At 35.7% G+C, this 18,628-nt stretch overlaps 1 protein-coding gene across 8 annotated transcripts in view; it reads left to right on the top strand.

Moving 5' to 3' along the window:
- LOC149802620 (inositol polyphosphate multikinase-like) overlaps nt 1-18,628 on the top strand; it is an 87,853-nt gene that overhangs the window by 42,417 nt on the left and 26,808 nt on the right. Inside the window, exons 1-2 of one of the 8 annotated variants that reach the window (XM_089951933.1) lie at nt 11,169-11,270; nt 18,038-18,321. The exons of 4 other annotated variants lie outside the window; for them this stretch is intronic. In XM_089951933.1, coding sequence (XP_089808059.1) covers nt 18,245-18,321 — 77 coding nt within the window. In that variant the 5' untranslated portion in view covers nt 11,169-11,270; nt 18,038-18,244. Of the gene's footprint in view, nt 1-11,137; nt 11,401-11,619; nt 11,820-18,037; nt 18,322-18,628 lie in introns of those variants that run through there. 3 more of the 8 variants (XM_089951938.1, XM_089951935.1, XM_089951940.1) reach the window with 3 other exon arrangements.

Genomic DNA, 18,628 nt, shown 5'->3' on the forward strand with positions numbered 1-18,628 from the left:
AATTTTTAATTTCTAACTGATTCTTGCCAGGGGGCCCAAACACTCGCAACTTATTCACGTTTCAAGCCAAACGGAAGCTCTCGACGTAAACAAGCAGATTGCTCACTGTCCTTTTCTGGTTTCTAGAATAGTCCTTCTCAGTTAAACTGTCGTCTGCTTCCAATATTTGCAATGTCTAGTCTCAATATTTCTAAAACATGCTGAACAAATAGATAGGAGGAACTTTTGCATACATGTGTTCACTGAGACGTAACTCCAAAATTTACGGAATTACTGAGATTATCAAAGACGGCAAACTACATCACATCTGTTGTTCGAAAATATAGATTCGCCAATGTAAATATGGTGACCGTATTACTAAAGAAACCCCGTGTCATTCGAAACGCCAACAAGTTGACAGTGTTTTGAATAAAATGTCTAAGTCTTCTTCATTTTTTAATATCTTTGGTGCATTGTGTTTTTAAAATCGGTGAATGGGTGGGTGGGGTAAACATTATTGTTATCCGTGCACGTCTGAGGCAAGGTCAAGCTGTATACTCTGTAATCTAAATTTGACCCGTCAATAATGCTCCAGACATATAGGAGCTAAACCATCTGTTAAAAATCCTTATGATATACAAGATATTGTTTTAAAATGCCAGGATACACGGTGAGGAAAACATGGAAAATGCCTTTTCTTAAGAAATTAACCCCTATGTAAAATATGATACTGTACAGCGCAACCAAAGGGGCACATTTATTACTGTATTTATTTCCATACTGATACCTGCAATTCCATCTGCTCTCCATGACTTAGGTAAGCAACGTCATTGCCTGCACTGACCATTTGATCCCAGTGTCAATCTCATTTTTAGCTGTCATTTTAATTAATTTTATAGCTGAAATTTGGAGACAAACTAAAAGTTAACAATACTAGTGCAAGAAATGCTGGCTAGAAAATTAAATTTTCTTTATTTTCCTCTGCTCTTTGAGACGTCCTTTCAACTTGTGGCAATAGTAGCATTTCGGGACAGCGAGAGCGACACCTGGGAAGTAATTTGCTATAATTTCTTTTCTCTTTCAAAGTAAGCAGAGATGCCATTTCATCCATTCTCTAACGTTTGCTGTTTCGTTAAGAAAAACTGTTCAAGTTTACGATACATTTCGTTACATAATCTAATGGTGATATACATTTTGATGTTTAGAAGAATATAGCAAAATTCATGTTGTAAGACTTAAATGTAATTTTAAAGGTTCTGGAAATCTGAATAGTAGTGTTTAATCAGGAGAAATTGCATGCATTTTCTACTCTATCGTCGGGTACCATTACTGTTTTCGATGAATTGGGGTAGGGGGAGGGTTTGGGTGAAAATGACAATTGCAATTAATAGCAAACTTCGGTTTAATATAAATTATACACGAAAACGAAATTTGCGAATCCGGAGTTTAAATCGTCTTAAAAGAAGATCTATAGTATTGGATCGGCGAAGTTATACTGTATGTTGTACTTGTATATATATATGGTAACGATATCTTATTTTCGATATTTGGCGCTGATTTTGTTTGGGCTTTCCAAGTGTAAGTTTGAACAAGAAATGACACGGCAATTATTTGCAATATCTGAGTAATGAACTTGTATATACAATTTATGGAAATAGTTTAATCTAATTTGAAAAAGTTTTATATTAAAAGCATGTTGATCAAAATTGGCAAAACAAAATATTTCATTCAGATAGGATATCTGGTAACAGATATATGGACGTTTACATTTTCAACGAATAACACGTACTAATAATTTCCGCTGGGAAAAATGTGTACACATTCATGAAGTATCCTGACTAATTTTGGCTTGGGACATTATTTCATTTGTAAATTGTGCATTTTAAGCTAACCTCAGACCTTAAATAAAAGAGGTATTTTTTTGAAAATGTTTCTTTCGCTTTCCATTTTTAGGTGAAGTGCAGAAAAAGATCAAGTCAATGAAATAACATTACACTGAAAAAATTAACAGTAGATATTGGGATTTAAACATACTCTTTGAACTACAGCCAACACACTATACACCGTGGCAGCTAGAAGAATCCAAATATTACTAAAAGTATTTACATCTGATATGAGTATGACCCTTAATCCTCGCACAACTGTGGTATTTATAATCAAGTTTCGAGATAAGTTTGGAATCAATTCTGAAATTATTAGATATCCTGTTTTTACCAGAATGGTCAAGACCAGAAGAGCTCATATGATGGCCATTTTGTCCGTCTGTTCTTTAGTACAATTTTGTTATCTTTGCTTCTAAACTAGGAGAATTACCATTAAATGTCCTGCATATGTTCTTCCCGTGATCTGGTTGGTCGTAAAAGAAAATGTAGCTGTTTGAGCATCCATTATGGCCGCAACAGAGGTCATGTTGAAAATATTTATATTACTGTTCTTTGGTGGCACTCTACAGTTTCGTATTTTGCATAGGATTAGATTTTTAAAGTTAAAGAATTTACCCGATTTTCCGACTGGTTACACTTGCTATTTCTAAAAGACATTGTATCTCATAGGTTTGTTAAAAGAACGTTTAATTCCCTTTATTTTGATGTAGGGTTGTTTGGTGTAGTATGGCTTATAGAGTATACAGCTGGCCTTTCTTGAGATGTGCACTTATAAAATAAACTGCTAGCTCCGCTTGGTCATTTTCACTTCCTAGACCGAAGAGGTAAATTGTAAAATAGAGATGATAACCTTTTTTTAAAAAATACATTTTATATATTTTGTAATTCATTCATTTCACTTTCAAAAGCTAGTATTGTCCATTCTGGCAAAATTCATTTTCCATATTTTAATCTCTGTCAATGATAAATGTACTTTAAATTAATTCAGGCTGATTTTTTGAGCACGGGGAGAAGTCAATTTGGTTAGCTGTTTGCTTAGATCATGTACAATTTCCTCAAGTACAATGTCCAAAGAAACTTCACCCACAGTATATGAAAGTTATACAGAGGTGTGCCAACATTCTCTGATTGTGTATGTTACAAATGCAAACAAAACTTTACCTTAACACCCATCACTCTCTCAGAAATTCATACCTGTAGAGCGCCCTTTTTGCGACCACAACGGCCATCTTGAAAATTTGTGGATTTGCTACACCTTGATGGATGGTAATATCGATGTAGAATTTTAACTAAACTATTACCTGTAATATCTAGTTGCATCTAAATGAAAATGTTGCCCAGTAGTTTACTGAATTATGATTACGGAAAGTACCTGGAAGATGTATTCTGTCACTTTTTTGTGCCATTGTTGGCCATGGTGGACAATTTAGTTGTGAAATTTAGAATTTTGAACGGTTCGCATGAAATGAATTGTACAGAAACGGAAAGCTGACTGCCTCTTCTTTTGATCCAATGAGTCTGATCTCTTCAAAATCTCACAGCAGTCGCTCTCAAAACTGACCAACAATCATTCCAATTTTATCTTATTGTCCCCATTAACTTTCAGCGGCTGTTGAACTCCTAAGCGATGTCCGTGTCACATGCGTAAAGACCTTCCTAATTGGATTAGTGAATTTTGTCGTTTTGAAGTTGTTCTCTACCACACCTAGTAATGTAATTGTGGTTTATGTGTTTAACTGCATTTTTCCGCACATTATAGGCTATACATGGCGGCCATTATATTTAGTGAAAGAAGAACCCGGTAAAGACACCCCCCTCCCGATCCACTGGAAGCTAATGACAAGCTTTCTCATATAGCCACGTTGTCCGAGTCGAGACTCGAACCCACACCAAACAGTAATGTACGAAAACATTTTTATTTTATATAAAAAAGTGGTAGAGAGGATCTTGTTTTTTAAGAGTTGGATGCACCACAAACAATGCTTCCTCTGTAATAATCGAGTTACCTCGTGGTAATGGATGATAATCTTAACAATACATCTTAACATCACTTGTAACAGTAATGTTTTTTAAAAAAAGATATTCTTCAGATGTACTCTATATAAATTCACAACGTCTGATATTTAAGCAAGCAGGTTCCGACGAAAATCGTAGTTTTGCTTTGACTTCAAATAAACTAAATTACACTCTTATACATGTTAGGTACTTACCATTTAGTCATTTGGTTCGGGGACGGAGTTGGTTTGTGAACAGACAAAAAGTGTGATGATTTTTCAAACGCAAATGAACTGCATAATTGAGTAACTACATGTATAAGTATCTAATGCACATGCATAGTTCTCATCAGATGATTGATAAGAAGTAACAAATGTAACCGTAAATGTTTGAACGAGCACCGAAATGTGCCTGACGATATTATTTTCTTAACCAACACTTGCCCGTTTTATATTATCTCTTCTGTTCATAATTATGTAGCAATTCACAGTTTTTAATCTTTTTGCTGATGCTGTTCAGAAACTGCGCAATTAAAATGAGATGGTAATTCACAAATCGTGTTATATCGTCTCCAGTATGAAAGTGTCACGTGTTTAATCTGTTCATCTGTGTATGAGCATAAGACATTATCCTTTTCGCAAACCAAACCTATTTTTATCCAAATATTGTCCGAACCCATTCTATTCAAGAAAGGAGCGCTCTGATGAATCAACCTCTGCCCTGTTTTATTAGACAATGCTATCGTCCTTTTTATTATAATGTGTTTGACATAGGTGTATTTGGGACGTTTCATTTCCATAAGTGAAAGAGCACTTCTTTGCTGGAATGTCTTTCTTAACGTCATAAAGTTTTACCCGTTATAGCAAATGGTGAACCAGGCATAAACGATGTCAATACAATGGTGTGCCCAACACTATTAGACTATCTTTAGCACCTTTATACAAAAAAAAATATTATGTCGCAATATGTGCACAGTGTACTGTCTCAGCTCAAACACTCCATACGACAAGAAACTATTTTATGAATGATTTGATGTCAGCTTTTCGTCTTTTTCTTTTGGGGCGGGTGGTGAAAACGTAGAACGCAGTTGTTTTAAAGCAAAATTAATTAATTAAAAGAAGACTGACAATAATTTGTACAAAACATTTTATCTTATTATCTCCATTGACGTTCTTTTTTCAGTGACACGACTATTTTATAGTCTGCGCAAAATCGATCGTACACTTGAAGGGTCGGCTAAAAACAGATTTCTGCAAATTTTCATTATTAATGTTAGCAGCTATATTTATGGGTGACACCTCAAGGATTCCTGTTTTATACACTTTCATCAATGCTACTTTCATTTTTTTTCTTATATCTGATTCAAAATGTCGAAAAATCGTAAGCTTAAGATTGTGTTCAGTGTGAAAAGGTCAAAAACTGCATTTAAAGGTCAAGCCTAGTCGGACGTGTTTCCCCGGGTAATATGAGTAATATGAACACATGGCGCCTCTGTGGGTAATCGGGGATGCAGGCATATCTCGAGATGCTTTCACGTTAATTTCTGTCGTAACAATAGATGTCGTCGATGGGATGAAATCGTTTTAATGCACTGCAGTTTATTCTTAAAAGAGTAAACGGGTTTTGATCGACTGTTTCCAGACCAATAGATAAATCAATTCAGTTCTATAATGGGATCGTAGGGTCTTTTCCGTGTGTTTCCGAGTGAAACGTTACGCCCCCCCCCCCCCTCTCTCTCTCTCTCTCACACACACACACACAAATTAGATACATACAGTAATATTAATTACTTTTACAAAGTATACCAAACGATCTTTCTGGCGTTTTGCACAGCAGTTTCCTGGACCATATTGCATGTATGGTCATGCAATTGTATTCGTGAATTCACGTTTATCACTTATCGTAACAACATAACAAGTGAATCGTGCTTGTAATAACCAACGTTCAGTCTGAACTGGCTGTCAGGTTTTGGGGTTATGTACTATACAGGCAAGACATCATTCAAAGGTTGTCCTCTTGGTTCATTAATAGCACAAGGCTTCAAATTTGTATCCAGTTATAAACTTTATAAATTAGAACATCTTATCATTTGGATTGATTTCATTTTTATGCCACATTTCACTCGCGTTCTTTTCGGCAGTCTTGCTATTATTGTAGAGAATAATGAATGGTTCAGTTTCTGTAATATCTTTCGTAGTACACTTTCACAAACGACTTCCCTGGAGCGAATCAAGAAACATGAAATCAGTTGGACTAAGAGGGGGAGTGAATGAGATTTCACTGGGTTTCCCACTTAATGAAATCAATCAAAATTAAAGAGTTGTCTCTTCTTTCAAGCGTATAATTGGATAAATATGTAAAGATCTGTGCTAAGAATGAAGCAACAGAAAATTCTTATGAATGCCATGTCACATCTCCTTTGCCGGCACAGTACATATTTCCAAAACTCGGCATCGCCAGTTTAGCAGAAAACAAGGTAATTTTACAACAACAATTTACATTTTATGGGTGTTAACATAATTGATAAAGGTGAATACACATTTAATTGCATCCCTATACATTAGGATTATTGGATATATCGAACTATAGTACTTGCGTACACTCCAGGCAATATGTACCTCCAAAAGATTACAAGAAAATACAACAAGTGTATAAACATATACACAAGATTTGGTCATTTAATTGACCAGTTTACAATTCCCTACCAGTTTTTCGCCAGGAGTAGTGGGTGGTGGGGGTAACATTGTCACCTTGTTTGCCCTTTAAGCCAAGTGGAAGCTGTCGATTTAAGAAATAATATTGAATTATGCCTTATTTTAAATTATTGTAAAAAAAAAAATATAGAATGAAAAATTGTATAATATCAGATTTAAGAAATTGGAATAATACCAGGATTTTTTTGGTATATTTTTTGTATATTTTATTAATGTATGGTTCAAAAGCAGGGCAATAGAGAGGAGTGCACATTTATAAATTCCACAATACTTTTGTATCGTTATTTTTGTCAATTTTCAGTAAATATTATATATACATATATACTTCTTGTCATGTAAATTTTGGAAATAAAATTTTATGTTGAAAAACAAAACAGTTGCATTCACCCCTAAAACATTGTAGGTAAATGAAAACTTTAAAACGGATTCATTCCAGCTAAACCACTTATTGAGAACGTGTTTCTGACAAGCCAATAACAATAGAAATAACTGAATAAAATATTTTTGTTTTATTCATCAATAAAATTCATAACTAATCTTACAATTAAAACCTACTTGATGGATATTATCCAGACGGTGAAACCAATATGTTTCTTTCAAAATACTTCCATTTCCGAATTAAAAATATTTAACTGCCTTAAATGTAAAAAAGTTTTAAAACTACTAAAGCCATCATGAAAGTGTGTAGAGACAGGAGATTAAATAGACGGACTGACAAAATTATTTTGATCAGTGTTTGTACATATGTTTAGAACTTTAGATAATTGCTGACGGGTTTGTCTGACATATTCCTTTTTACAAGTTATTAAACACATAGCATTAGACATTACACAGTTATTATCATACCATATCTCAAATGTTTTTTTGCTATTACTGCTGCTGAAATAGGTGTTTTCATTAATGAAAGAACAGTGCGAACATCTTGATCATAATATTCAGCTGACGAACCTTAACTTTTAAACATTTAACAATCTTAACTCATTTAGTATTGAAATATGCTAAAAATTGTGAGATCTTATGACAAAAGTGACATGCCCTGCTCTCCAGTTATATTTTTTTTATAACTAATAAACCTATTTATATTTCATCGCCTTCTATTATTATTTCAGATAATGCATATATTTTAAATTCTTCTATTCAGCGTTATTTCATCATTGTGTCCCTTATAGGGTGTTGTTTGCCCTTCAAGTTTGAATATGACCATGACATCACTAAGTGGCTTGGTTTCTGTGAGCACGTGGGTGGCTCTTCAGGACAATCTGTGCTCTGAACTATCTTTAGCACACTTACAGGAGATGCCACTTGGGTTTGCTTAATCAATAAAGGACATGCTACACTTCTGAGATCTATGCTGCTCGCGCTTCTGTGCGGCCTTTGCAGTTCCCCTCATTTTCAATGTCTGTAGCTACAGTATTGATGAGATTGCGCCAGATGAAGCGATCCTGTGCAAGAGTTTCCCAAGACTCAGGATCAGTGCTGAAGCGTTTCAAAGATGACTTGCAATCTTTGAAGCGTTTTGTCTGACCAAACCGATATCGCTTTCCTTCCTTCACCTTTCTGTAGAAGATCTTCTTTGGTATTCGCTTTTCTGACATCCAGGTGAGTTCCTAACGATGACGTAGTCAGTGATATAGTGCTTGGAGCGTGGATGCGTCCAAGACGCAGTGTTGTGGTTTGTCAGGCGGAAAACTGCGTTGGTGATTAGGACGTCCTGCTGAGCGTATTTCCTCAGGGGTCCATTGATGTTTTCTTTTGCCAGTGACACCTGGCCATGTCTGGTGATCTGTGCCAACTCTAGCAACGGCGTTACCAAGGACCACGAGCTTGTCTGCCTTGGATACTTCTGCGATAATAGACAAGAGATCTGAATAAAATTTGTTCTTGATCTCATCTGGTTTGGTCATGTTGGGTGTATAGGTGCTGATGATGGTGACATATCTTTCCAGACAGTGGGAGTCTGATTTGCATTAGACTATCGTTGACGCTCTTTGAGATAGTTGTGACCTAGCTGACTAGCTGTGATTTGATGACAAACCCAAACACCAGCAATGAGTCGCTCTTCTTTACTTCGGTCACTCCAGAAGAAGGTGTAGCCGGCTCTTACTTCAGTGAGTTGTCCTTCCTCAGCTAGGTGAGTATCATTGAGGATTGCTATCTGGATGTTGAATTTGGCCAGTTTTCTTCTTTCTGGTCTATCTGCTGGCTGATGTTCGGAACATTAACGTGCGCACGTTCCAGGCACCGACGGTGAGTTTTGTCGCTTTTATTAGGTTTTCAACCGCTAGGACGAGCTCCACGTCAGCCATGGTATGTTGACCAGGGTTAAGGTAAACCAGGCAATATTAAGTGCATCTTATCTAGCCTCTTGCTCATGCTACGGTGTGAGCAGTGTAATCCTAAAAAGCGGGGCTGCTGAGTTCCACTGCTGTTTCGGTCCAGTGAAAAGGGACATTATACCTTGAGCAACATGTGTGCAGGCCTGCAGCTACAGCTCCCAGTATATCCACACCTGTTGCTTTGCCAAATGCCCATCGCCAGATGACTTGTAAAGGTATCTGTTGGGGTGTGTGTGTGTTTTGTAGTAATGATATGACTTGCGCTTGGGTTGCATTTAAGTGAGGGAAAGTTGCGCAGTCAGCCCCCCTCCTCCCAGAAATTTCTTGTCCAGGCCTGTCTAAATCCAATTGCAAGTCTGAACGCAGTGGATGGCCACCAGTTCATGCCAGCGCTGTCCTCATAGCTCTTTCCATTTGCCTTCACACCCGGAGGATGAGCATATCTTTTTGGCCGCCCGATCCACCAGAAAAGACTTTCCAGAGGGAGCTAGTTCTAGCTGTTCACTTTGGGTCAACAAGTCTCCTGTCAGTTATGTTAGCATGCGAAGCCTGGCCTCACCGAATAGAATATGTATACACTTACAATACAAAATGGATAACAGTTACCTGTCCCTTCTGTAATTACATTTTACCTTTTACTTCTGCTTCTCTCATATTCTTGTTTACGCGATTTTGAAACTTTCTCGTATGTGGTACTGAATATAAGACTATTCTGTCCTTTACCAAACAGCGCCATCACTTTATATAAAATGTGTTCAAAAATGCCCTTAAAAACAAAATCATGCCACAAATTATATGCAACAAGCAAACTGAATCCCCTTCTTTCACTCATTTAATGCATATTAATCTCAGTTACAACTTTGTTACATGCCATTACTCTTGATTCTTCTCTTTGTACTTTTTCATGTACACTTCGTGTTTATCTTGTGAGAGACGGATACACTAATCGAGTACTCTGTCAGCACTTGGCCTTGCAATAAGGTGCGAAAGACAAGCCGATATTGTCAGGCAGAGACGTCATTCAACTTTTTTTTTTCGGAGGGAGGGGGTACTTAATTCGGGGTGGGGGACAAAACTTGATGGGGGGGGGGTCAAAACTTGACGAGCTTGTTAATTTTCGTATATAGGATACAGCAATTTTAAAGCACATGCAAATTCGGGGGGGGGGGGGTCATAACTTTACTACAAATACCAATGACGTCCCTGCTTCGAGTCTGGTTTATTTCGTACAATACGATCTTCTCTCCATCCCAAGTCCCACGGTGTGCGCCAGATGTGAGCTGTCTTTTATTTCGGGTTGAAATGAAAACACTCGCTTGTCGATTCTATGATTTATTACGAGACGAAATGGTACTAAATAAACCAGTCTCGAAGGCTATAATTTTTCTGGGGGTATTTATGGATCTATAAACCAACCAACCAACCAACCAAATCATAAGTGCTAGCCCATCTCCCTCAGCCTTAATCCGGTCCTGATGCAGTAACCAAAACTGGTATATAAACCGTGAAATATGATATATCGCCTATATCATGCAGGTGAAATGATATATAATTCCTTTCCCAACGACACGACGAGACAGCAAGCTATCCTGGGTGAGTATCGAGCCTTCCGCACTCAAATTACATATGTTTACCAGCAGGGACGTCATTTCAGCTTTTTCGGGGGGGGGGGCAAAATTGACGGGCTTATTAATTTTCGTAGATAGGCTACAGCAATTTTACAGCACATGCAAATTCAGGGGGGATGGGAAATGCCCCTCCCTCGCCCCCACCCCAGGACGTCCCTGTTGTCGGGCACGCCTTTCTTATTTGCAGCTTAAGTGCGTGATTCACCATTCTCAAATTATGGCATGCCTTTTTTCGATTAGGTGAGATAAATTGTCCAATAAGGAATACTATAATACTTCAGGAATTAAAATGCGATCCCCAAATACCCGCATGAAAACACAAAATCTCCCAAAGTGTCTAGTGTCCTATAATAATAATAATAATAATAATAATATAATGACAATAATAATAATATAATGACAATAATAATAATAATAACAATATCACATATGTTCTTTTTTTCCCCCTTCTTTATTCTAGCTCGGTTTTGAATAAAGCGTGCTATAAACAACTAAACTGAACGAGTTAATATTATAACCTCATGCAAAACAGTACTCTAGCCTTCCGTGCATTCGTAAATAATGCGTTGATAAATATATTCCGGTCGCAGTCGATGTTTTTGACCGTGTTTTGCTAGGCCCTTTCTAGGGTCGCATATGTCATTGCGTTTCCGTCACCACATACTTTGTCGCAAAGGATAAGAATGTCATCTCGCAAACTGTGATTACATAGTCACTTAAAAAAAGAAATTATTGGTAAGACCAGTAAAATCCAAGAGATAGACAGCTATGATATGAAAAACTTTAATCTCCGGAACACACGTTAGAGTAACATCACTTTGATGATAGTTAGAAATGGAAATGTATATGGAGTCATTGGATTGAGGTCAGTATGTTTATTTTGTGCGCTTGTAGTATAGGTTTGGGTTCTGTTTATCTAATTAAGAGGGAGAGCTCAACGAGAACGACTATTCGCCGTCTCATTTCACCTTTAAAATGTCAGACACCCGCATTAATTATGTTTTGATTAAATCAAAGCTAAGTGGACGCAAGTCGTAAGCCCCGCCTTACATGCTCTGTTTGTAAAACTGAAAGAGATGGCGATTAATTTGGCATCACATGCGGTCTGTTTTGCTGTTACATGCGGTCTGTTTCGGGCTGATATGGTATGATGTGAAATGGACCTTTTAAGTTAAGATCTACTCGAAAATTCATCTATTAGCGAGGAGAGTAATGAATGTAAGATCTATCGATATACTTTTTGAGATTTTAAAGGTGAAAACGACACGACAAACGACCGGAAGGGTAGGTAATTATTCTTGGTGAGGTTTCCTCCCTTGTTATTATTTTATATGGACCCCACCTTTACTATAAACCAGCAAAGTAACCATGCATCAGTGCCACCTGTACATTTGCTAATAAAGCTTAATATTTTAAATTTTTTTTTTACAAATATTTCTCTTAATCTGAGCATATACTCCCTGGATTTTTTTAGGTAGTGGGTAGGTTGTCTAGCTTGTTGAAAACCAGAATTCTAGGTAGGAAATGAATTAATTGTACAGACCTTCAATTTAAGTATGTGCCATTATACTATCAGATACATATATAAGAGATCGTATTCATAATGATTTATTTCCAGTATGTGAAATAACCACCAGTAAGATGTACAAATATTTGTCATGGGTTCTGGCACAAAAGATGGTGCCCTGTTTGGAGAGTAGCTTCCAACGACAGACATATTTTCCCATTGGCAAAACCATGAGAAAGTCTTTGTGTTTGTTACAACAGGAACACTCATTTTCTTGTTGATTTTAACACAGATCTGATCCATTATCATTGGTTTTCTCATTAACTATCACAACCTACTGTGGTCTTTTCAAACAGATTTGCAAGTCATTCTTTTCTTTATAGATTGCATGCCTGATTTATTCAGGTCTGTTTTGTTTATTATAAAATAAATAGCTTATAGTTTTCATTATTGCCTGAGAAAAATGCCACAGGTGTTGGATTATTTACCATGAACTGTAGTCACCAAAACATGCAAAAACACTTTGAAAAACACTGATGAAACCAATCCTACTATTGATAAAATTGTAATGAAGCGGGGATGGAGAAAGCTTAAAGGGGACAAACATGAAAAACTGAAATTCTTGCAAACTTCATATATAATTTGCTATATGTATAAGGTTCATTTTCTGAAAATTTGTACCTTTTAATCTTACTCGTTACAAAGAAATTTATGAAAAAACGATCATCTCTCCAGATCTGTCTTGAATAGAACAACGCGCTTCCCTCCCCCTGTACAAATAGTGGATGTGACATCATTTGAGACACTGTACACACTGGCATTGTTGATAATGAATTATGGAGAACTCATCACAGGTGTTAGGAGAAGTTGCCCCATGGTGGTCGGAGAAGTTGCCCCTCTGCGCCAGGAGAAGTCGCCCCAAGGATCATACACTGTGTATTCTAATTCTGAGATGTCGCCACTCGGTTGTTAAGGCTTTATTTGTTGTTGTTTTTCGTCACCTTAATAACTTATTAAATCTATAAAATTTGCGGGGCCCTGAGTGGTCTAAAACACTCTGTTACGGATCACTGCCATCTTACCTCTGTCTGCATGGGTTCGAGTCTAGGATTCGGCTAATGTGGGTATGCGAGATAGCTTGCCAGTAGCTTCTTGTGGGTCGGTGGTTCTTCCCGGGGTTTTCCAGGGTTCTTCCTCCACCATTAATACTGGCCGCCATGCATAGCCTATCATGTGTTGAAAAATGGCGTTAAGCCCCACAACAACAACAACTATAAAATTTGCTACTTTTCAACTTTTCCATTTGATCAACTCCGTATTCATTTTACTCTGCTCTTCAAATCATTAAATGCATTTTAATTGGAAAAATAGGGTGTAAGCATGATGTGACGTCTGTATTTTGTACATGAAAGGGCTCCAACCTAATAACTAAAGTCATCCTGAGACGACTTTATGGCATGGACCTCTATAACCCGAAATCGACTGAATTAGTACTAACCGTCAGTAATCCAAAGGGTTATAGTATCATCTCTCTAACTGAACAATCTGATTTTTCATTGAGATTTGCTAACCATTGACGAATGATACTTTAACTCGATAGAAAGCATCATTGATGCCTAATGAGTTCAACATCATGGCTAATGCACAGAATTCGGATGGTTTCTGAAAGCTCACATGTTCTACGCCCATCATTTAGTTTATTTCTTCATTTTTGTCAGTGTTTGTAATTTTTTTATTTCTCAGTAAAACAAACTATTTAAAGTTGAACGAGAAGTTAAAAAAATATTTAACTACTAAATTGCCAATGCACGATAAACATGATCACATTATTTTATTATATATAACAACACCATGATCATACATACTAACGGGATTTTGTTACCTTAAATGCATATTTGAACTGCTTGACATACTTGGGACATAATGAGAAGATCATCTTTAAAAACAAATTTAAAAATCACATTGAAATCTTGGACTGAACTGAATAACATTTCACATGGTCCGAATCCGCTTGCAAGTTTGGAGAATCAGCCAGTTATATGGGATGAATCAGTCAGCGATTTGTACCGAATAAGTCTGGTCCAATTTTGAGAGTAATTACCACATTAATGAATAAATGTTAGTATAATAGATTTATCATAATTGCCACATTAATGAATAACGTTAGTATAATAGATTTATCAATCAAAAAAGTTAACAGTAACATTTGTTTAAAAAATTGTATCCTGGTGTTCCAGTGTGTGTTGTTATAAGAAATCAAATGAGTTTATATGAACACACAGACTTTCAATTATAAGTGATTTATTTTTCTATTATTGACATTACACAAACAAGATGAATGCAGAATGGGAAGGAGGGGTTTATTATACGAGTGGAAAACAGTTTTGAACGCAAGCATGGAAGAAAAATGCATATTCATCCAATGCAGTTACATACAAAATCAAACGTGCATAATAAATTGATGTTAGAAACATTGAATGAAAAAGTGTAAACATTTCTTTAATGTTATTTCATTTGGTGGATAATTTCTTACTTTTCAAAGATGGAGAGAGAAAAAAAGAGTAAAATAATTGAGGATTGTTCCAGTACCCATGTTAATATAATTTTACAATATAAATATGAGTTCAGCAACAATATAAAGTAAGCATTTCAAAACGAATACTTTTTGCTACCAATATTGAGACAGTTTTGCCCTATAACTGTCAAAAATGAGCACTGATGGAAAACAACGGCAATATTTCCCATATTATTCTCTGACACAACCTGGTGTGTTGAGTTAGCATAAAGCCTTCTCTCTTTAATTTGATCGCCCATACAGATCTCCTTTTATTGTCCTTTAGAAATATGAAACAATGAATCTTCTGTCCGGAACTACTATTATTCACACAATTTAGAGCTGCGCATTGAACCATCTTGTTTCTACTTGACACTTCGCTGCACAAATTGAATACAACTCTTATAAGTTAATCATCTCAAATGATGTTACATCCTGTTTGTATGGAAGGGAGCTAACAAATTTGGGGCAGGTTCTTTCTGTTTGATCTCAGAATTCAGGACAATATTTTGTTTGAAATGTTTGTGCAAATATAATTAATAGATGCAAAGAAATATCAGTCGGGATAGATTATATACACAAACTACTAAATATCCTTCTATTTACAATAAAATTTTGCAGGTCGGGTTTTTTGTCCCCTTTAAAGATAGATATGAGCATCAAAACCTTCAAATAAATCTATCAGTGATCTTGGTCATGCAAAAAACTCTGTTGCAGTTTAAATTGCTGACCTCTAAAACCTATTGACCTGATGCTAAAATGCTGATCTGCTTCACATGTATTACATGTAACCATTAAATTCATTAAAATATGGAGCTGAATGGGTGAAAAATGTCCTCTGGGATGATTCAGGAATCTGAATCAATCAGATTGATGCTGGGATGGTCTTATTCCCTCAGAGTCCCAACATTTCTTTGAACTCAAACCAAGCATGTAATACAGTATATATTATTCTCAGCAGGATAAGGTTATATTGGTAAATATATTTTCCAGTTCTGCTGTTTTTCATTTGAGGGTATATCTTCATTTACATTGTTCAGATTGTCCAAGTTCATGCTGAGTCCACATGTAAAAGTAGCTGGGTCCAAGTCAGAGTATGGGCTCCAAACCTCATGCTTGTGGAACTTAAAGAAAAAATGCATATTTTAATGAAATAATATTAATTTTGTGCAGGGCAGTACAAACTGGATAGTCCAACACATAATTGATTTTTTTTTGCAAGAGTTTCATCCCAGGCAAGGACATTTTATTACAGAATGTAAAGCCTCAGTTACAGTATGTTTGCAAGATCAAGAAATTGCCTTGTTGCTGGTAATTTCCTCTTCTGGATCAGCATTAGCTTCCCATGATTTGGTGGTTCTTCCCTGGGGTGTTGTCATGTGCAGAAAAATGATATATACTCTAGAAAACCAAACTAGTTTTTAAACTGTGTTACAAGAACAGTCTGGAACTGATGTTTAGTATGTGCAAATATGGCAGTGAAGTCCAGTTGTATAAGTCATCAGTGCCTTCACAGATCATACAATGATTGGTCTAGTTTTAATTTGTAATTTGAATCATTTTTGCATAGAACTTTGTTGGGAAAAAAAGATGAATAATTAAGAATAACAGTGCTGAAGTTGCTAGTTCAAGGTGTAAAACTGATATTATGTTTTATGAATCCCTTGAAGCATAATTTAAATATCAGCAAGTGTTTTGGCAAGGAAGGGCAAATTTCAACTTGTGATATCAGTGGTGTTCATTATATATATAGGGTACAATCCAGGAAAAATGTAAATATTAACATCAAGCTCCTATGGATTAATTATTTGCCATACCAGCATATTTTCTTGTGACAATAATATACACATTAACTACCTTAATTTCCTCTTGTGGTACACCCATTGAGAATCAACGTATGATATTTGTTGAAATGGACATTACATGTTCAAAAACAGCCCAATATTGAATCAGATGTTGATGACAAAAAACAGTTATTATAAGAAACATAAAAGATACAAATGTTCACTAAAATATTGAAAAAATGTATAAATTTGAGACAGAATTATTAATAATAATAATGAGGACTTTGTATAGCACCTAATCTTTAGAAACTCTAAGCGCTTTACAACATTAGACAACACCTATAAGATAAAAAACGTAATAATATTATTACAAAAACAAACACCATGAAATCAGAAAAACATTAAAAAATGAAAACACACGCTGAGAATATTTCAGGTAGGAAACATTATTAGGTCTTTAAGTTTGTTCTTGCAGTCGAAATAAGTGAATTTTGAGAGCACTCTTGAATGTGATCACTGTGTCTTTGTGTCTAAGTTCAGTGGGCAATTCATTCCACGTTGCTGGGCCCCGGTATGCAAAAGAATGCTCTCCATTACAGCTGATTATATTACTAATTTGAATATTTTACGCTACTGGCAAGATTGTTTCATGCATACATACTGTATATATTTGCTAATAAGTCAATTCCAACTGTAAACTGCACAGACAGATCTGCTGTCACATAATGCACTGGCACATCTGGGTCTGTGTAGTTTCTTAAAAGTAATGAGTATAACAAATAACATAGACCCTGATCTGCAGGCACATTACGCTACAGAAGATCAGATCTTTGTTGTTCAGTTTGACGCAACTTATATGTGAGTAGAGATTGTAGGACAGCTAATTATCCAGGAAATTTGAGCAGAAGAGACTGAGAATCATCTGTAATAATTTTACATCAAATTTAATTATTTACCATCTCTTCTGTATGTCTATATAGACCAGTGTTGATACTGTTTAATTTTCGGAAGGGGGGAGGGATGTATCTGGAGTGCTGCTTGGTATATTTGTTTATTTTATCATTTGTTTTCCTTGCTTCTATTTATTATATTAGTAAGACAACTAATTCAGTTTCCATAGCCCACAGACTGCACAGTGTTATTGTTTTGAAACATTAATATACTTTTCATGGCAAAATCAGCAAAATATTTGTACATTCTATGCATTATTTATCCAAGAGTAAACTATTAAAGCAGTGAAAATTATACGCCATCTGGGTTGTTTGTGTGAAAAATTCCTTTTTAGATTCCCACTATCAAAATTCATACCAGTCAGAATATTCCTATTTACCTCTAGCCATACCTTTGTGACAGCGATAAAGTATAAATGGTTTTGGATTCAAGCCTGCTACTGTATATAGATTACCTGTAAGTAGGCTTCTTCCGAAAAAGTTAAAATACTTTTTTTAACTTATTATTTCCATCCAATCAGCAACCATTACTTTTTTAAATTAAAGTATTTAATATTCCACCACACCTGACTGGTTCTGTAGTTCATAAAAGAATGAGTTGCTTGTGACCATATAAGATTTTCACTTTTTCAAATACATTGCTTATTAAGGATTTTAATGCTTGTATGTGATTTTGGTGACTAAACATCAAAATTCCGTGTGTTCAGCCATCACAGTTTTTATAAGAAAAGGACCATCCACATATCTACTGAAGTAGTGCAGATTGGTGTCCTCACTTAGGGCTTGAAACAGTTTGAAAAACAGTACAACAGCAGCAATAACAACTTCGAGAATAACAACAATAGCAGCAGTAGAAGCAGCAAATCTAATAGCTGTGCAACCATCAACAACAGTAGCAGCAACAACAGCAACACATGCTTTGCATCAGCAGATACATGAGATACACATCTGTACAAAATTCTTTGAGGATTATAAGGATGTCAAGCCATAGGTACTAATGTTGTATTTAGTTTATTAACCTCTTCCAATGATTAAGGCATTTTTTTAAAAATGTTAATAATAAGAAGAAATGGTGCCATATTTTATGGAGGTTTTTTTTAACCAACATTATTTAAAAACCAAAATAATGTTTTAATTTGTTGCAATTTTGAGAGGTCATTTTAAAAGATTTTTTTAATCACCTTTTTTTTTTTGTTTGGACTATGGTAAGACAGGAAAGAAAGACTAAACACACTTTTGACAAGTGGAAGATTAGCTTGCTTATCATCAGAAATATCCAAAACCATTTTAAATTCAAA

This window comes from Sinohyriopsis cumingii, chromosome 3 (genome assembly GCF_028554795.1).
Source record: "Sinohyriopsis cumingii isolate HCF-2022 chromosome 3, ASM2855479v2, whole genome shotgun sequence".
NCBI classification, from domain to species: Eukaryota; Metazoa; Mollusca; class Bivalvia; order Unionida; family Unionidae; genus Sinohyriopsis; species Sinohyriopsis cumingii.